This window comes from Colossoma macropomum, unplaced genomic scaffold (genome assembly GCF_904425465.1).
Source record: "Colossoma macropomum unplaced genomic scaffold, Colossoma_macropomum, whole genome shotgun sequence".
Taxonomy (NCBI): Eukaryota; Metazoa; Chordata; class Actinopteri; order Characiformes; family Serrasalmidae; genus Colossoma; species Colossoma macropomum.
Genome location: NW_023494787.1, coordinates 12,004,735 through 12,026,993, shown reverse-complemented (window position 1 = coordinate 12,026,993; position 22,259 = coordinate 12,004,735). Strand labels below are relative to the sequence as shown.

Sequence of the window (22,259 nt, the reverse complement as noted above, 5' to 3'; positions counted from 1 at the left end):
ATAAAAGTGTATAATAAAACTTTGGGCCTACAGGTGGGCCCCAGCCATTTAAAGGGTAAAATCGTATTTGGTAACACTTTACTTTAATAAGCATTTATATAGATTTATGTAGGGTTATGTCAGTTGTCATGACAAGCTTATGTAGGTGTCATGTAGCCTTATGAATAGCACCCTTCAGTAAAGTGTTACCTAACCTTTTTTGACCTCCAGTTTTAGAAACTCTGTTTGGAAAACTGTTTTTTTTTATTATTTTATTTGTTTTTAAACATATTTTCTTTTGACTTTTTTCCTTTGTTTATGCATTATCTTATTTAATCTCATCAGAAATATCTCCTGAAAAATGACTTGTACTTATGGCAGTTTGCACTGAAATTTCAATAAATGGGTGGCCTCTGACTTTTGCACTGTACTGTAGTTTATTGTATAATGTTTGTATAGTTTATTTTCTGTATTTATTGTATTTTTTATCTGTTTTCTTGCTGCTGCTGTGTTAAAGATAGAACTGTGCTCTGGAGGAACTATACATTCCTCACTAAACACTCACGGTGAGGAAAAATGACAGTAACCTTTGACTTTGAGAGGGATGTGTTACAGTTGCGTGTGCAACGTAGATCTAGATGTAAATCTATGAAATGTGACACCGGGGAGGAGAGAGCTAAAGTATTTCTTTGCCAAAGAAAAGCTCAGGTGAAACTGAAAGTGTTGCTCCAGCGTTCGACATCACTTTCTGGCTCGAGATCAACAATATTATTTTTTGGGATCCATGATGACAAAGTGACTGATTACCAAGAGATTTATTTCACCCATAAGGATGTTACATTCAGTTTGTGAATCTTTTTCTTCCATCTCGTTTGTAGGGGTAAGAGCTTTATATGAATATTTAAGTACATCTTATAAAGTAGAAAGAAAGAGATCTCTCTAAATCAACAGCTGCTTTAGTCCATATTAACCTGACCCTCATTAGATTTTCCTTCTTCAGTAAAATTTCAAACCATAAAACAGTTCAAAGTATTTGTACCTTGTTTATCCTGATGGGAGTCCCCTGTTGTGAAGATTTAAGCGTTTTATGGGTTTCACTGCTTTTGTACAGAGTATTTCCTCCTACTGCTAATTCATAAATGTGTGGATACATTTATGTGTTCTTTTCTTCTCGCTAGAACTTATCATTGCTGTTGTTGTGAATACTATTCAGCTTGACTTTTATGCAGAGCTGTTGATGTTTTAGGCACGTCACAGGTGTTGGTAAACCAGAAAAGCAGGATGAACCTCTCTGAGGAGAGTGAGGAAGACAGTTTGACCTCTTTAAAGCATTTATGGTAAGAGCATTTGTCTCTTAGCAACACATATCTAATGCTATAATAGGTCTTTGCCAGTGTCAATGGAATAAGGTTTGAAACCACATTCCTTTGTTGTCATTTATTTCTGTCATGACAGATGCCATAATGTTCGATGTCCCGACTGCTTATGTCACATGCAAATGCTGTATGCTATGCATACTCTAGTTATGCATACTTGCTATGCATACTCTAGTTAGCCATCATGATAGTAAACATTATGGCACGACAGGTTACAAACACAATTCCAAAAAAGGTGGGACAGTATGTGAAATGCAAATAAAAACAGAAAGCAGTAATAAGTAAATCCAGTTTGACCCATATTTAGACAAAATCATACAAAAACAAGACATTTCATGTTTTTTTTATTAATGTAAATATACATTAATTCTGAAATTGGGACAGGAGCAATTAGATTATCAGCTTTGCTAAATATTCAGAAAATATTTTAAGAAGGGTATTGTAATCATGCTTGGGCTTAAGAGGAGCATCCAAGAAAGGCCAAGTCAAGGGTGGGTCGAGGCTCACTACAAATGCATTAGCAAACAGTCTAACTGTTTAAAAACATTCCTCAATAAGTGTTTGCAAGGATTTAAGGTGTCTTACCTTCTACTGTACATAATATCATCAAAAGATTCAAGGAATCCAGAAAAATCTCTGTGTGTAAAGGGGAAGGCCAAAAGCTACAATTAAATTCCAATGACCTGTTATCTCTTAGATGGCAGTGCATTAACAAGCAGCACTTTTCTGTGAATATCACCACATGGGCTTGAAAATATTTAGACAAAGCATTCTCAATAAACATCGTTTTTTGCCACATCCACAAATGCAAGTATAGTATGCACATATATCAACGACATCCAGAAACTCCGCCGACTTCTCTGGGCTTGAGCTTTTCTGAAACGGACTGACATCCTTTCAGGTTGTTCATGGAAAAATGGATGTTGTGTTCTGAGGGCCAAAGAAGTATAGAATCATCCAGATGGGTACCAGTTTAAAGTTCAAATGCCAGGATCTGTAACAGTATGGAGGAGTATTAGTGAATAACTTGCACATCTGTGAAAGCAGCATTAATGCTGAAAGATATATACACATTTTACAGCATACACAGAACATTAAGAACATATGCTGTTATACCTTTTATACACCTTATATACCTTTTGGACATTCTGCATATTTATGAGTTTACTCATATCTACAAACACAATATTTTCTAACATGGGATACATTGTTCCTCAAATGATTCCTAAACTGAGCAACATGGTCAAAAGCAAGGATTTGTATAAACCTGATTTTAAGCACATAGATTGGATTTAATGTCCATAGAATTTGTGTGCCCATGAATGTGTCTGTAATTGTGAATGAAGTGAGAGCATTGCATATCATTTGTAATTTAATTGTTTGGAATAATAACTAAATGTGCATAGGTGTTTGCTGGTATTAGCTGCTTTTTCTGTTGTATTCCAGTCCAATTCAGCAGGAGAGATCAGACTCTCCGATACCCAGTTGTATGTCCATGAAGAGTGACAGGTCTATCCATCCTCCACCAGAGTTCAAAGATAGAGACTCCTCATCTGGACACAGGTAACGGCTTCTCACAGTTTAGCTTGGTACTGACCTGCCTCTCCTCTCGATGCAGTCCACTGGCTGCCTTGCTAGAGGACATGATGTTGACTGAGGATGGTGTGCAAGGGGTCATCACACTACTGAGAGAGAAATAAATGTCAATTTGTTGAAAATATAGCACAAACATTAAAGAAAATATGAATTAAATTGTTAACATTATCTACTGATAGTGACAAATCTTTGAAAGATTCATTAATAAAATAAGCCATGAGAGGCCATATGCAACAGTGTAACAACAACAAAATACAATATGATAAAATATACTAATGTCATTATTGTGAATAATAATCACATTAAATAATCCTTCTGGTAAAAAATGTAGTTTGTTAATGGCTATGGATCCCAAACAACATAATGGTTAATGATTATTCCATTAACGATACAATGTACAAAGTACATAATTACATGTATAGTAACTAAACATGCATAGCTGTTGGCAGGTATTAGCTGTTTTTTTCTGTTGTATTCCAGTGCAATCCAGCAGGAGAGATCAGACTCTCCAATATTCAGCTGTGCATCCATGAAGAGCGACAGGTCTATCCATCCTCCACCAGAGTTCAAAGATAGTGACCCCTCATCTGGACATAGGTAATGGCTCCTCACACTTTAGCCGTCAGATTTACCACTACTCAGCTTTATCATGTATCATGTGGGATAGACTACATGTTCAAAATTTTGTAGGCACTTCCTTGTCTGTTTCTCCTAAAATCAAGGGTATTAACATGGAGTTTGTCATCTTTAGCTGCAGTAATATCCTCTAATCCAGTGGTTCTTAAACTGGTCCTCAGAGACCCCCAATGATCCGCATTTTTGCTCCAATGCATAGGAATAAAGCAAAAATGTGAATCATCTGGGGGTCCCTAAGCACTGGTTTGAGAATCACTACTTTAACCCTCTAGGAAGACTTTGTGCTAGATATTGGACCATTACTGTGAGGATCTGATTGCATTCATTAGTGATGTCAGGTACTGACGTTTAATGGTTGGAAATGGGCCTAGAAATAGATTCTGAATGGCAAGAATGAGTTGTTTTTGAGGTTGAAGCAGGCACTGAAATATGTTACATATTTGAAATATATTGATACATTTATGTTACATACATTTAATCAGTTTTGAAAACTTCAGCTGCAAGTTATTTGTTCCCTGTAGCTTGATGTGTTTTAGCGTCTTTTTCCGATTGTGCAAGCATTTTGTAAATTGAGTTACCCCATGACATTTCACAATCCAAAACTATTCAAGTGGTGTAGTGTAGTGGGTAACACCTCTGCCTTGTATGCTGTAGACTGGGATTCAATCCCTGCCTGTGTAAGCACCCTACACTAAACCAATACGAGTCCTTGGGCAAGACTCCTAACACTACCTTCGCCTATCTGTGTAAAATTAAATTATAAATTGCTCTGGATAAGTGTGTCTGCCAAAGTGCCATACATGTAAATGAACCCTACATTTCCTCAGACTTCTCACATTGTTTCACAGCAGTGAACTATCAGTATAATGTACAGTATAATTCCCCCCTTTGTGTACATGTCAAACCTAACAGGTCCTCTCAGAATTCCTTTCTTAAAAAATCTTGCATATCCCAGAAGCTGGGCAGCATCACTGATATCTGTTGATTCATCTTTTGATAAAGAGAGGCATGGTGAGCTCTGAATGGCTTTCACAACCAGCTGAGCCTGTCCTAGTGTCTAGTGCCTCAGTTCTTTAGCTGTTTCCTCAATTCTTCATGTTAATGTGGTAATATGACCATGGGACCTAGATTTTGTAGACAGACGGACACTTGTGGACTGAAGATTTTAGATTTATTTTACATGCAAACATAAACAAAATCACAAAGGAAACCAAAAGCTCAAAGCTGGCCACCTCTCTGTGGTACCGACACAAACACTTTCAGTCTCTTTTTCTTACATGCAAGTCTTTCATCTCACCAGTCCTTTTTGCTGCTGCTCATCCCTGCTCCACCATCTTTTCTTTCTTTCTTTCTTTCTTTCTTTCTTTCTTTCTTCTCTCTCTCTCTCTCTCTCTCTCCTTTTAAAGGCGCCCATGCTGCCCAAAGCCAAATCAGCATCAGCTGGCTTTTATTAAGGGCAGCGCCAACACCTGAGCTGAGCGGTAACGACAGCCCACTGGCCCCGCCCCCCGCTCCGCAGCTTAGCTGCTGGGATCACACATAAGGTCCATTAGAGTTGCCTCGGTGCGGGAATTTAGGTGGTGCCCACAAGGCAGAGCTAAGGCAGAGCTGCTGTCCCCTCAGCCTTCGCGGTTATCATCCCTCCCCCCGCAGTCCTCATGGGCTGTCGTCTGCACTCAGGGTTCGGCCCAGCCTTCCTGCTGGCTGTCATGGCCATCATCAGGGCCTGGGGGATGAGCACCTGGCACTATCAGTATTACTTTCCAATACTAAAATTTCCTTATGATTATGCTTTGTGGCACTTCACCTTATCACTTTTAGCTTGCACCGTGGTCTCTGTACAGATGAGACTAGTTTGGAACTGATGCAAAAAGAATAAATGCATAATTCTTGGCCCACCAGTGTTTAAAAGCCCTGTTTTTATCATCAGTTTTAAATTTAAAATATATGAAAAAGTGTTTTTCAGGCATAGTGTTGCTAAATAATCTTTGTGTCTGACATAATGTGTCCAGAATGGCAGCTTCTGCTAAATAATTTGCATAAATGCATCTCATTGGAAAAAGACACAAAAGAGCCTCTGCTATTTAAGCCATGCTGGCTCGTGTTTAGAAAACTGCAGTAGCTCAACTAAGGCCAGGTCATTTTAGATCTGTCCTCTGGCTTTGCTACAGATTTTTTACAAAGCTTTGTTTAGTCTGCTTAAATCCTTTGCTGAGTCCACATCTGGATTATGCTCTACTAGTTGATGACCTTACCGAGAGGGTATGGTGGGTTAACCAGCAATTGGCAAACACCTTTCCAGATATGTCATCTTATTGTCTTATTTTCCTTATGCTTTTAAGGTTTGATTCAACAAAAATCTCCCACCCAAAGTTTGCTTAAAACCATTCACCAGAAGCTGAAACTTTGTATTTTTTCTCAGAGAGCATTTTCAAATGAGTCCAGTTTGTTGGGAAAACCTTGAATCTCTAAACCCTGATAGTGAGTATGCAAGCTGTACCAAGCACAACACAGTAGTGATGGCCGTTACAAAGCTTTCCAAAGCATCAGCACAGTTGAACCAATTGGATTGGAAAATGGCTCAGAGTTTTGAAGCATTTCACACCTGGTTCGTTATCACGTGACTCCAGCGTCTGAAGCGTGGCACAGAATCATTGTATCGACTCAATTCTTAGCACAACGTGTTGACACTGCTCCGTTGCTCCGACACTGTATCGAGCGTAACATCTCTACAACACACCATTAGCAATGAATAGCAAAACCACACAGTTCTACATAAACAACTCTTCTGTGTACTCTCAGAAATAAAGATATGAAACTGTCACCCCTCTTGTCACTGGGTACATCTCAGTATCTTTAGTCAGGGAACATAATTGTGCCAGTGAAATTATATTTTCTAAGTTGCATTGACTCCACACACCCCATCTTGTCTCCAGGCTTTTTATTTCATTGCTCTGTTTTAAAACATTAGGTTATGATAAGGTACAAATATGTACGTTTCACCTGGGAAAAACCTATTTACGGTGCACAATTGGACCTTAAAACCACTGTTGTACCTTTGAGGGAACATTTACATTGTTTGTACCTTGATGAATGAAAAATGTACCTGCACAGAGCCTTTATTTCTAACAGTGTAGGTGCAAGCATGCTCTGCTGATCATGACTCGTTTGACACCTAGAGATAAAAATAGTTGCATTATATTGTAGTTCTTTCCAGCAGAAAACACTCAGCACTCTTACAATGTGTCCAGTTTTTTGTAATTGTTAAAGAAATGAGATAACAATGTGAGTGCTTATTTAATTATTTTGCATAAATAACAAAACATAAATGGCTGATGTAATCTTCTTGCTATATTTCAGTCAAATCCAGCAGGAGAGATCAGACTGTCCAGGACCCAGCTGTGTGTCCATGAAGAGTGACCGGTCTATTCATCCTCCACCAGAGTTCAAAGACAGAGACCCCTCGTCTGAACACAGGTAATGGTGCTTCACAGTGCAGCTATCAGACTCACCAGTACTCTGCTCTGTCATGTATTCCGTGCAAGAACTTAAATTGCATAGACATTCTATGCTGTCTTCCAATTATTAAAACTATTTCAAAACATTATATTTATGTGATCAAGTATTAGATCCAAAAGAATTGTGTTGAATGAAGCTGCATAAAAAAGGATGCTTAAGAAAAAAACATTCTAAGTATTTTATATTATAAGCAACACTGTGAACGTTTTTGAACTCTATAAAGTCCACTATGTATCCTAGATATGATCTGACCAACAAATACAGTAAATCAGTTAGTTTTCCCTCACAGTCTTATGCAAAACTTTGAACATTCCCTGTTCAGATGACATGCATTGTTGATTTTCTATGTGAAAATAAGTTAACTTATTCTCTACAGGGAACAAACTTTAGTGCACAATTTTTATTTATTTGCAGACTTTAAATTATTTTCCAGTAGGTTAAAATCAGCAAATAAACAGTAATTGTGCAATAAAATGTGCAAAAGTATGTTCACTGTAGAGGATATGTTGACTTATTTTTACTTAAAAAATCAATAAAAATAATTTGACCAGGGTACCCAAACTTTTGCATGTGAAAGTACATGTTACAAACTAAAACATTTAATTCATTCTTTTGTATATAAATAGCTCAAGAGATAAAGCAGTTTTATTATCTGTTATTACCAAAATCCATCCAAGTTTACTAAATGCTGCAAATACAATCTTTTCACTTACTGAAGATCAAATGGGCTACTTTATTCTTTAAATGATTCCTAAACTCAAGAACATGGTCTGAAAATTACAAATATGTAGAAAATAATATGAACTAATGTAAAAAAACAAACAAACAAACAAACAAAAAACAATGTAAGTCTTTTCAGGCCCAAGGTAAGTTTAGTGGTCAGTTTGGTATAAGCCATTTTTAGTAATTTCCGGCAGAAAAGATCAGTCGCGATTCAAACTTTGTGTCTATGAAGGTTGTTGTAGTAGTTAACTGTTTGTAATAAGTTTGAGATGTAAATGTATGTTTCAATGCATGTCACAAAATATAAATGTTTGATCTAATATTTGTATTGTATTCCAGTTTAATCCAGCAAGAGAGATCAGACTCTCCAGAACCCAGCTGTGTGTCCTTGAAGAGTGACAGGTCTATTCATCCTCCACCAGAGTTTAAAGATGGAGACCCCTCATCTAGATACAGGTAATGGCTCTTCACAGCTCAGTCATCAGACTCACCAGCTCTCAGCTCTATCATGTATTCTGTGCAGGGATTTATACTGTATAGCAGCCTACTGCTGACCTCTAATCAAGAAATTTATTGTAAATCATTTTTTTTGTTGTTTAGCTTTGTTTTAAGTCAGATTCTATTCTGAGATACATACTAAACTATATAGATCACTGATGTTATCACATCATTGCATATAACATTAACATTATTTAAAGTATGATGTTATGCTACACACATTTGCAAGATGATACAAATGCTTTAATGAATTATGTGACAGGTATAGATTTTTAATTCTCTGATATAAAACAGAACTGATAGAATTGGCATACAAATGATGGTGATAGTAATTCGGGTTGTGATGCCCACATAGCAAATATATCCATTTTATTTTTTATGCAAAATGACCACTAAACTTGTGTCTTCTGAGAGTTTATATACAGTGTTGATAATAATGAAACAAATATAAAAATGATCTGAAAAATGTTTTGTTTGTCTAACATAAAAAAATGTCTTAATCGTTTGGCAACATATTTATACTTATTTAATGCTTTACTGGCATTAAATAAGTACAAATGGCAACATATTTTACTTGTTTAATGCTTTTGGAGGCATTAAACCCTGATTCCTTTAAACATTGCTGTAAACAATTCTGACATGAGCGGTTCAGAGCTCTGTAACCCCAGATTCGACCAGCAAAAGCATTATAGATCCTTTTTTATTTCAGCCGTCTCTAAATGGAGTTATGGAACTGAAGTTTGAAGAAAGATCACACCTGAAACATCTTCTTCTCACATCTTACACCCTATAAATACTCTTTCTTCACTCTTCCTTCTCATGATGAAATTTCGCAGCCCACCACCTCCCCTTCTCCTCCTCTTTCTCCACTCCCGCACATCTCCAGTGGGGGTCGGCGTTGTAGCAACCTGCAGAGGCCACACAGAACTCCAGCTAAAGTTCCTCAGAGTTCCCCTTCTCTCTTCTTATCATTTCCCTCTACTCAAAGCATGGTCTGCATTTGCAAATATTTTTTTTTTCCTCAGGTGCTTTCGAAACTCTTCTAAAGAGTCAAATAAGTAAGGTTTATAATTGAGGCTTATAAGGTTTCTTTGTGGTTAAGGTTAGAGCACATGGTGCGTATAAAAATTCACAGAAATCACTGTTTTAAAATTTGTGAGATCAGATAAAATTGAAGAGAGTTGTATTTGAACACTTGAGACTGATATAAAACATAGCAAACTGTAAATAGCTGATGTAGTATTTCTGTTGTTTTCCAGTCAAATACAGCAGGACAGATCAGACTCTCCAACACCCAGCCTTGTGTCTGTGAAGAGTGATGCATGTATTCATCCTGAGTTTAAAGATAGAGACCCCTCATCTGGACATGGGTAACTTCTTCTTATAGTCTATTAGAGTCACCAGTCCCCAACTATATCTTGTTACAGAGCAGGCTAGTCTAATGTTATCCTCAAACCGTGAAATTTAATTCAGATCAGACTCATCATCTCTAACTGTTACATTTTTAGAGCAGTCACATAAAGCTTCTTTAGCCATGCTACAAGGATTCATCTGACGATAAGCAACAACAAGCAATTACTGATGCAGACCAGCGTCAAACTACAATACAATTTCTACACTGAAGCTTCTTAAGAAGTTTTAATTTCTAAAATAACAAGCCCCAGATGGAAAAGAAATGTAAAATGTTTTTCTCAAATGTTTGATGTCCACATACTTTTGGTCATAGCGGAGTGCAATAGAAAACGAAAGCCAAAGCTTTAGGCATATGTTAGATAAACAAGTTCTTTATTTGGATGTAACACTTAATTTGGACGGTCCACTGTAAATGTTTTGTAGCTGCTCAGTTTACTTTTAACTAAAATTCAACTAAATATCTATTAAATGCAACTGAACTTTAAGTTGCGTGTAAAAGATTCTGTTAAATTTGTCCCTAACCCTAAACCTAACCCTAACCCTAACCTCAAGGCAAAACCTACACCTACTCCTAAACCTAACCCAGAAAGTTTGCTAAAAATATACGTTTCCGTAGATCGTCTATAGGGGACACAAATTCTTAATCTGGGTTTTAAAGCCCCTATCGCTTTCTCTCTCTCTCTCTCTCTCTCTCTCTCTCTATATATATATATATATATATAAGCCTGTCTCAGCTGACCAAAGTGTTCTGGAGCAGACATCGCTTCAAATGATGGACAAGATATATGGAGTTAGGTCATTAAAGGCTTTAGGTGCCATATGATGTCATTGTTTGCAAATTACATGTCCTTGAGGCTGTAAAGAAATGGAAAACAGTCTTAATAAATACCAAATTATATTCTATGTTTGAAAACCCCCTGGTTGCACCAACAAATTGGTAGTGGTCTGTTAAAAATGATCTAAACCAAGGTTGGGTGTATTTATCAAAATATCATGGTTGATTTTATTGAAAGCTGTGCAAATTCAGCAGTACTTCACTATCAGAGGAAACCAGTAAATCACTGAACGCTTTAGCCAGTGCTGACTCTGTATTATTCAGACAACCAAATATTCTTATATTATATTCTTATTCATTAATCAAATTCATTTGATTTGAGTGAAAGGTAAGGTTTGACTGGTCCAAGAAGCCCTCAAAAATCTTCACCAGCACCAAAGTTCAAAGGCATTAATATTTTTTCTGCCTTTTTTATTGCCCAGTTTTCACATCTATGCAGAACCACAGCCTGAAGTCCTGGTCTTTGTTTGTAGAGACATGTAATTACATTTGAAGATTTTAAGTTCCTTCACTCTTGCTCTGTCAAGTGTTGCATTTTCTGACTGACAGATCCTTTGTTGTTAATAATTGATCCACATAAGCAAAAGCTGTGCACTACTTCTACATGTTCACGATCAGTGGGAAAGTCAGTGGGCGTTCCAGTTGTCATAACCTTTGTACTTTGTAATCATGCGGTTTTAGCCATTTCAGTTGAACAAAGAACATTTCAACTGCACAAATCATATAAAATAATCATCTTCTAAATGAGAGATCTTATGTTCAATAAAATCCAAACCTAAGTCACTTGTCCCATCTGAAGACTCTAGTATTGATGTTTCAGGGGGATCTCCTTGGTTAACACTACAATGTTCCTTCACATTTGAAAGCATGACCTTGTCTCAGTTTGTTCTGCTAGTCTAAAAGGCTTTTGGTGGAGGAGCCAGATGTGTAGAAGAACTGGGACCAAACAAAACAACATATAAGGGCTCTCTCATCCTTGCGGTTAGTGGGAGTAGCATAGTTTTACATAGTTTTACATAGTTTAGTGTAGGTGTGTACATGGGTGTCGACTTGAATTAAACATTGGTAAGGAAAATTTGACCTTATGTCCTAAGCCCCCCCCATCACCCCCACCCCATATGAAGAGAAACTGCCCCTTGAACTCAGCGCACATTAGTTTAGGTTCAGCTTTGGCCTGATTTCTCCGGTCTACACAATGTTCACCTTTACTCTACAAACAGCACCATTTTAGCTTTACTTTCTGTCTCCCTATTTATTCATCCTTTTGGCTATAAAATGGACTTTCACTGGCTTTAAAGATTAGCAAAGAAACCTAATTATTGTGCTCAAATGTGAATTATAACTTCTGCCATTAACAGAGTAATTCAAAGTACATTACAGTCAACTTTGATTAGGTACTGTAATTTACTAATGAAGTGCTTATAAACTAACAGAAAAATCAATAGATAAAGTAGATAATGCAATCACTATGCATTACTGATTTCTCTTAATATTATGAGCAGATTGCATACTGGGAAAATGGAGAAGGTGAACATTTATGTAAATTATAGCATCATCATCAAGTAAAAATATGATAAAAATCAGTTTCACTATAGCAGCTGAACGAATCAATGTTCTGTGCAGTTTCATTACCATGACTTTTCTCAAGCTTTGCATTAAGATTGTTTAATTTTGAGGACGGCCAATGGCCCAATGCCCACTTATAGTTGCTGCCTAGGGGCATATTAACTACTATAACCCATGTGAATGGTGCAACTGGTAGGAAGTCACACATTTAGTAAAAATATTAACAAATTTTAAAAAATGTACTCAAAGCAAAAGAATAAAGTAGGATTTATTAAGGATGGTGTAAAATTATACATACGGTTTACTGTTTAAATAAACATGTTACTCATGTTGTATTGCCATTTGACAGGTCTGTTCCTGCATATGCTGAAAAAGAAACCCAAGAGGACTTCAAATTAACTCTGAAAAATAAGTTTCAGTGTTTAAGGGAGATAACAACAACCAAGGTAAACCCAACACTTCTCAGTGAGATCTACACTGAGCTCTACATCACAGAGGGAGACTGTGGAGAGGTCAATAATGAACATGAGGTCAGACAGATCGAGGCAGCATCCAGGAGAACTACAACAGAGGACACAGCAATCAAATGCAATGACATCTTTAAGCCTTTATCTGAACAAGACAAACCCATCAGAACTATGCTGACAAAGGGAGTCGCTGGCATTGGAAAAACAGTCTCTGTGCAGAAGTTCATTGTGGACTGGGCTGAAGATAAAGCAAATCAGGATGTCCAGTTCATATTTCCACTTCCTTTCAGAGAACTGAACCTGATGAAGGACCAAAAACTCAGTTTACTGGACCTTCTTCATAAATGTTTTAAGGAGACAAAAGAAATGGAAATATCCAGCTTGCACAAACCAGTGTTCATTTTTGATGGTTTGGATGAGTGTCGTTTACCTCTTGATTTTCAGAGCAGAGTGAATATCTGTGATGTTACTCAGCCATCGTCAGTGGACATGCTGCTGATAAACCTGATCAAGGGGAATCTGCTTCCCTCTGCTCTCATCTGGATAACCTCCCGACCTGCAGCAGCTGAGCAAATCCCCTCTGAGTGTGTGGATCGAGTGACAGAAGTACGAGGGTTTACTGACCCACAGAAGGAGGAGTACTTCAGGAAGAGGATCAGTGATCAGAGTCTGGCCAGTAAAGTCATCAAACATCTAAAGAAATCAAAAAGCCTCTGCATCATGTGCCACATTCCTGTGTTCTGCTGGATTTCAGCGACTGTTCTAGAGAGGATGCTGGGTGAAGCAGAGAGTGGAGAGATCCCCAAAACTCTGACTCAGATGTACACACACTTCCTCATCATTCAGACAAAAATCATAAGAGAAAAATACACAAAGAACCAGAAGACAGATGAAGACATGCTTCTCAAAATGGGACAACTGGCTTTTCAGCAGCTGAGGAAAGGACACCTGATCTTCTATGAGGAAGATCTGAGAGAGTGTAGCATCGATGTTGAAGAAGCATCAGTGTACTCAGGTGTGTGTACACAGATCTTCAGAGAGGAATCTGGGCTGCTCCAGAGTAAAGTGTACTGCTTTGTTCATCTGAGTGTTCAGGAACATCTTGCAGCTCTATATGTGCACCTGACCTTCATGAACCAGAAGAGAAATGTGCTTAAACAGAGTCTGTTCTCTAAACGTAACAGCCTGAAAACAAAAATCTCAGATGTTCACAGGAGTGCTGTGGATCAGGCCTTACAAAGTAAGAATGGACATCTGGATCTTTTCCTTCGCTTTCTACTGGGTTTCTCACTGGAGTCTAATGAGACTCTCTTACATGACTTAGTGACACAGAGAGGAAGTAGCTCCTACAGCAAAGAGGAAACAGTTCAGTACATAAAAAAGAAGATCAAAGAGAATTCATCTGCAGAGAAATCCATCAATCTGTTCCACTGTTTGAATGAATTGAATGACCATGGTCTAGTTGAGGAAGTTCAGCAGTACCTGAAGTCTGGAGATTTGCAAACAGGCAACCTCTCTTCTTCGCAGTGGTCGGCTGTGGTCTTTGTGTTACTGACATCATCACAGAAGATTGACGTATTTGATCTGCATAAATACACCAAATCGTACAGTGGTTCGGAAGACGTTTTTTTGAAGCTACTACCTGTGGTTGCAGCATCCAGAACAGTGCAGTAAGTACTGCTGAACACAACTGTTACACTGACACAACATCAGAATCACACAGGAAATTGGAGTCAATTATTGTATTCAAGAAAGTTTCAGGATTCAGTTTCTAATTAATTTTAATACCACATTAATGTAAATACACAGAATCCATTTGCATAATTAAGGACTTTCGTATTTTGCCTATTTTATTAATTTTTGTTGCTTTATACACTCTATGTTCAAATGTGTCCAGACCCTCTTTCTAGTTAGCTTCTCAGCTTCTCTAAGGTGCATCCATTGCTGACACAGACCTTGAAACACACATGCACAGTTTATTATATCCATAAAAAGGCATTGACAATAGAATGGGAGGCTCTAGAACAGGGTATGCATACCATAGTTCCCAAACTGAGTAAATGAAGTATCTTTTATTAACTGTTATTAAGGTCTGTACGATGCTTTTTAATTGTGTACTTGAGTTACATTCACTTTTGCAGAAGCGGTTTAGATCTGTTGCGCTGTTAAATTATGATTTGATACATGCGATCTGTGGTTCAGATTAGTGAACCTTTAGTTACTTTTTGTTCATTTTACACCCACACACTTTCACATGCACACGTGTGACCTAATATTGATGTTGCAGCATTCATGATAACAAATCAAAAAATGTTCAGTCATCTTCCTCCCTGTTCTCCCTGAGCTCTGACAGAAACACAAGACTGACCCACTCATATAGTACAGTAATACAGAAGTGTAAACCTATTATTGCTTATTTATTATTAAGTATTATCAGGGGTGTAAAGAGTACTGAAAATCCCTAATTAAGTACAAGTACAATGTTACTGTAGTGATAATTTACTCAAGTACAAGTAAAAGCATTAGTAAATATAATTACTCAAGTAAGAGTAAATAAGTAGTTTTTTGAAAAACTACTTCAGTTACTTATTTACTTACTTTTTCGTATTTCTGCTGTCACAATCTGAACATATTTCTGAGCTGACTCAGCAACATCATTGGAAATAATCTGTGCAGAAAAACACTAAAGCAAAATATGATATTATATGGGAAAAAGGTTCTGAGAGCTGAGACTGATCACATTCTTCTCTGCTAGTGCACATTTACACACCTTTCTGTGAGCTGTGTAAGGAACAAGGTTTACATTAAACTGCATGCATTTCAAGGTTAGATGATAATATAAGGCATCCTAGTTTATCTATTTCCAGTAAAGTATTTTAGAATCCCTGAAAGACTGTGTGGAGGATGTTTGAGTCAAAATTATGAGTAGATTGCTTAATTAATGATGTAATTTTAGAGTCCTGCTGCCCATCAGCTCCCTGGACTCTAGCTTACGTTAATAGGTGTGAACCTCTACAGACAGTAAACACAATCAAAGCCTTCAAACTGTATATTTTCACTGATATCTGTTCAGAACATTTCTACCATTAAAATCAGCAGCAACATCAGCAATTTACCCAGCTTTGATTTTTACTGTAATATATTTCACCAGTAATCATGCTGATCACTTCATACAGAATCAAACATTATTAGTGCATTAGACAGTTAAACAGCTACACAGCATCTCACAGTTAAAGACAAACATAGAGAGAGAGAGAGAGAGGAAGAGAGAGAGGAAGAGACAGACAGAGAGAAAGAGGAAGAGAGAGAGGGAGAGAGAGAGAGAGAGAGAGAGAGAGAGAGAGAGAGAGAGAAGGCGGGTGGGCAGTAATCAGATCAGGCCAGTCAACGACAGCGCGACAGAATCACTGTCCAGAGTTTATGAAGCGCCTGTATTAGACTGGATTTCTTGTCTTACAGCCGTTCACGACTGTATATCTCTAAAACAGAAGCTAAACTAGGCTGTATAAATGGGTAAACTGTAGGCTGTGGGTGACACCTGTTAAATAAAGCAGCTGACAGGCTCTTGTAATAAAATATATGCAACGGATTTCAAGTTTAATAAACAGAATCATTATAAAAGAAAGAAGAAAACTGTAAACACGATACCTGTTTAGCTTGGATCAGCTAGCTCGGCTAATGCTCCCTCAGGCTGGAGTCGAGTTGTGAAAGCGTATCTCAGCGGGTTTCATTTTTGGCCGCTGATAATGGCGCCTTTTTCTTTAGTTCATGTGAAAATAAATACAGAAGACCATTCAGGACGCAGTCTGTTCCTCGTGTGTGCTCTGGTTAAGCTCTCCTCTTTCCCTTTCCACTAATCTGGAGATCTCTGTAGTGTTTTTCCTGCCAAAGCTGCTGTTTTGTAATTTATTTTTACTCTGTAATGTTATGAAAATTAAAGTACCAAAGAAGAATATTTTATTAAAAATGAACTCAAGTAAGAGTAAAAGTACTATTATTTAATTCTACTCCAAAAAGTACCATTACAGGGAAAACTGTACTCAATTACAGTAACAAGAGTAAATGTAATTCATACACCTCTGAGTATTATCCATTTTAAGGTAAAAAAAAACAAAAACGTCTTCTGCAATATCAGAAAAATGTACTGTATAAGTAAGTAATAAACTCTCAAAGGTACAGTAATGGTCTTAAGACTCAATTGTGTACCTTAAATGAGTTTTAAATGTACACTACATTCACTTTTTAAGTGAAACTATACTATATAGCATTTTTTACAACAGGCGTTATAGCAAAGCAGCTTTACAGATAAATTCAAGTCCAAGCCCCAATGAACAAGCCAGTGGTAACAGTAGCAAGGAAAAAAAACCCATAAGATCAAGAGGAAGAAACCAAGACTCAAAAGAGGAACCCATCCTCCTAGCAAAATAATAACACGAGCAATATGAGCAGATATTAAGGTTTTCATATTAAAACCTTAATTTTTGTTCAAAACATGAAGTCAATATGGAGAATATGTGAGTGTGTTTATATAAGGAGCAAGAGGGGGTACGCGGCAGAACGTTTAATGTCTGAAGGGGTACAGGACTGTAAAATGTTTGGGAACCACAGTCCAATCTTGGGGAGCTGTTTACCCCTCAGTGTAATTGTATTCTTTGGAGTGATGAGTGTTGGGGCAGGGGGACGTTTGTGATCGAGAACTAATCATAAAATGTCAGTACGTATCTTTATTAATGGTCTTGTGGCTGAATGCAATCAACTCTTCACAAATCCTACAGAAAGGTAAAGGCTGTTAATTCGCATGATTTTAGAAGAAAAATTGGAGGGGATGCTGACAAACTTCTGAACATACAGTGTACTAGTTAGCAGCTTGAATAAGTCTATAAGAGGAGATCACGTCGGTCAAGTTTGTTAGCATTCATTGTGTTATTTTGTTTCAGTCTTACAAATAGTAATCTGAAAAGGAAAAGCTGGGCAGCTCTGGCCTCAGTGATAAGCTCGGAATGCTCCAGTGTGAGAGAGCTGCATCTGTCTAGAAATGAACTGGGAGATTCAGGAGTGAAGCTACTTTCTGCTGGACTGGAGAATCTTCACTGTAAACTGGAGACACTTTGGTAAGATCCAGTGGCTTAGGGTTCATTTCAACATTGAATGGCAGACACACTGCTAATATCACCCAAATCCTCATTCCATCATCTGATTTTCTGCTAAATATAATCTTAAAGTTATGTTACACCAAGAAAAAGCTAATGTTTATTCAATATGCAGAACTTCTTCTGAAACCTCAAACACTTAAAATTACTTGTTATTTTAAACAAACATTCTGCATTATCAATCTCTCTCCCACTAGAACAATTAAAAATTATAATGCAGCATTATGACAGTGTAGTGGCATTTTTTTAGTGTCATTAGTAAAAGCTTTTTCCACCAACATCAGCAATGGAAACATTTACATGCACTAAAGCCTTGTATTTACAGTGCCCTCCACAAATATGGGCACCCCTGGTAATCAAATCGAGCTGTAAAAAATATTGTAATTGCTTATTCTTTTTTATCTTTCATTCAAAATATTAGCACAAAATCTTTATTTAAGGTATAATGAAGGAAAGAAAAAAACTAAACCTTGTCAAGAAATGAATATTTTTCTCAAATCTATGTACGCCAAAATTATTGGCACTCCTACAAATTCTTAAGAGTGAAATCTAACTGAAACATTCCCATTTGTATTTTATGTTTCAAGTTCACCTGAGTGATTAGGAGCACATAAATGGTCAGCCACGACTTCCTGTTTCAGTGGGGAATATACAGAAGTTGAAATGTTGTGAAGCTGTTTTTCTTTCAAAGGCCTTGGACAATTTATTTGGATACATGGTATCACAGACTCCATCAAGTACCAGCAAAAATAAAATTTAAACCTGACTGCCTCAGCCAGGAAGTTTAAACTGGACCATAGTTTAAATCTTTCCGCAGCACAACGATCCAAAGCATATCTTAAAATCGACATAAATATGATTCACTGACCACAGACTTAAGGTTTTGCCATGGCCACCCCAGCCCCCTGACCCAAACCCCCAATTTATGTTAAAATTTTGAATGAAAGAGCAAAAACAATTTCTTTAGAGCCTTTTTCACTCATGTTTACCCTGGGTGCCAATATTTGAGGAAGGCATTGTATTTAATACAATATACTTTCAACCAAATAGTTTTTTTCCCGTAAGGTAAGTTCTTTGTTGATAAAATAGAAAATGAAATCTCATAATGAAAATAATACTAGACCTAGATATGACAGACAAGGTCACTACCAAATGTACCAACTTCTCTGAGCTTGGACATAGAGATGTGAGCGAAAATACAATTAATTATGGATTTAAAACAAAATGTCCTCCAAAAATTGGGTAGAATATCAACCTAGGAGACTGTGACAATTACATTTGTGCTAAACTGAGCTGTATGTCCTAAACTGAGACAATGTAGAGTGTGTAATTGTTATCTCTGCAGGTTGTTGGATTGTAATATCACAGTTGTAGGCTGTCCTGCTCTGGCTTCAGCTCTGAAATCAAACCCCTCACATTTGAAAGTACTGGATCTGTCTAGGAATAAAATAGGAAACTCAGGAATAAAGCTGCTCTCTGCTGGACTGGAGGATCCTCATTGTAAAGTGAAAACACTAAAGTAAGATCATCTCTCTGAGACGCACACATTACCTGACGTTCTCTAATGAAATGTTCAGGAGGGAAGCTGAAGCTGTTTGTTCAACACCAATATCCCATGGATGATATTTGTCTGTTTTGTACACATAAAGCAAAAATGGAAGTGAAAACTGGAAAATTGACTTCTGTAGTGATACTTTGATGACATCACTGCTAAACTGAGCTGTATGTCCTGAAATGAGAGAAAAAAGTGTGTCATTGTTCTATCTACAGGTTGGAGTGTTGTAATATTACAGATAAAGGCTGTGCAGCTCTGGCTTCAGTTCTGGCTTCAAACCCCTCACATCTAAAAGAGCTGAATCTATATGGGAATAAACTAGGAGATTCAGGAGTGAAGCTGCTTTCTGTAGAACTAGAGAATCCTCAATGTAATCTGGAGATACTGTGGTAAGATAAGAACAAATGATGCTACAAACTTGGCTTTGGGGATCTTCTCCTATTCCTTTTTCTCTTGAGCTCTGTCAGGTTGGATTAGACCACTAATTTCAAGTATCTCTTGATATGTTTAATCAGGTGCAGGTCTTGACTCTGGCAGGGATATTCACAGACCTGTCTTGAAGCTACCCCTTGATTATCTTGGCTGTGCATTTTAGGTCACTGTCATGTTGTAAAGTGAACCTTTGCCCCAAACTGAGATTCTCAGGGATTTGCCTGTACTTTGGATAATTTGTCTTTCCATCAGTAATGTAACAATGTTCAGAGAAAATAATGGTGTATGCAATGAAATCCTCCATAATTGCTTGATCTTAGAGTAATATTTGATTCCTCACTGACCTTTTGTTAAGTCCATATCCCAAGTCCATATTAAGTCTATGTCCCAAATTTTAAAGTTTCTTTTTTATTTCCATAACATTGCCCACCTTTGGCCACTTACCACTAGTGATGCCAAAGCATTGGTTTGTGCCTTCATATTATCCCAAATTCATTATTGTAATTGTCTTTTTACTGGTCTGTCTAAAATCACTAACAAACTTCAGATCAATCAAAACTCTGTGGATAATAAGTAGATAATTTTTTATTTAAATTTTGGATTCGTTTGTACCCACATGCACAAATACACACACTGAACTGCATCAAATCAATTGTGTTTATTTTTTAGTAACATTAGTCTTGCATTTTTGCAAAAACAAATATATATATATATATATATATATATATATATATATATATATATATATATATATATATATTTCAAAATGTCAGTACTTCTCTGTCTTCTAAGCCTTGAACTGAGAGAATGTAGTATTTTTTAATGTCCACTTTGTAGGCTGCGCTATTGTAATATCACAGATGAAGGCTGTGCTGCTCTGGCCTCAGCTCTAAAAACAAACCCCTCACACCTGAGAGAACTGCATCTATCTGGGAATAAACTTGGAGATTCAGGTGTGAAGCTGCTCTCTGATGTACTACAGAATCCTCTCTGTAAACTGGAGATACTGTGGTAAGATCATGTCTCTGTGAGTCATACAAGCAGGTCATCAATACAGCATATTCTATAGTAGTGGGACTGAAGTAAGGACTTGCAATATAATTATTGTATTTTTCATTTAATGAACACTGAACCTGAAATGTTAGACGAGCAGTTACAAACACAGTTTCATACAGATTTGTGAAATACATGAAAGCTGCAGTTGAACATCAGGTGAAACACAAGGCCAAGAACTGCCCAAATGTAATACAAGATTCCATATTAGAATATTGTTGTTTAACCCACATGTTCTGTTGATATTAATTTTACTTCCCAGGGACTCTGATGCTATGAGTATAGAAATAATAAAAATATTTTCAAAAACAATCTCTACATATTTTCCACATTCCCTTTTTCCATTCATGATAATAAAGCATTATAATTCCAACAAATAATTATGTATTTCATATGTTTTTATATATTACAAGTTTTCACTGGGGTAATAAAGATAACAAAAGTGGATGTCATCATGCAGTTAATTGTCATGTCATGCAGTTGAAGAGAAAGTAGTTATTTGACAATGTGTTAATGCTATACAAATTAACAGTGCATACATTAGTGCTCTGTGCTTAATACTGTAGTTACTTTTTTGTGAACATTGCTGCTGGCTTGAGCTATGTCTTCTGAAGAGTGTGTCACTGTTCTCTGTGCAGGCTACAGTTTTGTAACATCACAGACGAGGGCTGTGCTGCTCTGGCTTCAGCTCTGAAGTCAAACCCCTCACACCTTAAAGAGCTGGATCTGTCTGGGAATGTCAGAATAAAGACAGGATGTCGGCTGTTGCTTGCTATTAAGCATGATAACCATTACAGGCTACAAGACCTAAGGTGAGTAATAGTGATTTCTGATAAATGATTAAAAATACAAAACAAAGTTCATTTCTACACAAGAACTACAGAAAGATTCTTCTGCATTGAAAGTTACTTTTTGATTGTTTCCATTTTCTTTCAGATTGATATTTAATCCTGTGGATTAACATTGTTGACAAGAACAAATCACAAAAACAAGAAAGTAGCTTGTGAATGTGTGTGAGGTGTTCTGGTAGAAAAGGAAATGTGAAGTCTGTGTAAATAAAATTAAAATGTGTGGACCATGGAGAATCTTATAGTCTTGTTTTGTGAATTTTGTGATAAAAATTGACTAAATACACATGGCTATTACAGTAAAGCCTATACTGAGTTTAAGACTATACTATGTTTATTAGTTACAGCACTTTCTGTTCCTTCTGTAGTAAACCAGAGGGAAATTAAAATATTTTGTTATGAATCATGTTCTCTGCTGCTTACTAAATAATATAAAACAAGAATTATTATTGATGTTATTATTGTTATCTTTTTTACTGGGAAACATAATATTCAGTGTGCAATATGCTGGACATCTGGACTCATGGAAATGAAATGTGAGAGTATTTTTTTTTTGTTAATAAATTTATTATCACCAACAGCAAGACCCAAAGCATTTCAGAACATTTACTGT

At 36.9% G+C, this 22,259-nt stretch overlaps 1 protein-coding gene across 1 annotated transcript; it reads left to right on the top strand.

Annotated features, from left to right (window-relative positions):
• The first annotated feature begins 707 nt into the window (after window positions 1-707).
• Window positions 708-21,987, top strand: LOC118805389 (NACHT, LRR and PYD domains-containing protein 12-like). Its single transcript, XM_036566146.1, has 14 exons — window positions 708-859; window positions 1,226-1,316; window positions 2,802-2,918; window positions 3,432-3,548; window positions 6,948-7,064; window positions 8,169-8,285; window positions 9,587-9,697; window positions 12,491-14,278; window positions 17,546-17,719; window positions 19,104-19,277; window positions 19,529-19,702; window positions 20,583-20,756; window positions 21,437-21,610; window positions 21,735-21,987. Exons 2-14 carry the CDS (start codon window positions 1,261-1,263, stop codon window positions 21,757-21,759), a joined length of 3,318 nt encoding a protein of 1,105 aa, XP_036422039.1. The 5' UTR covers window positions 708-859; window positions 1,226-1,260; the 3' UTR covers window positions 21,760-21,987.
• The last annotated feature ends 272 nt before the right edge of the window (window positions 21,988-22,259 follow it).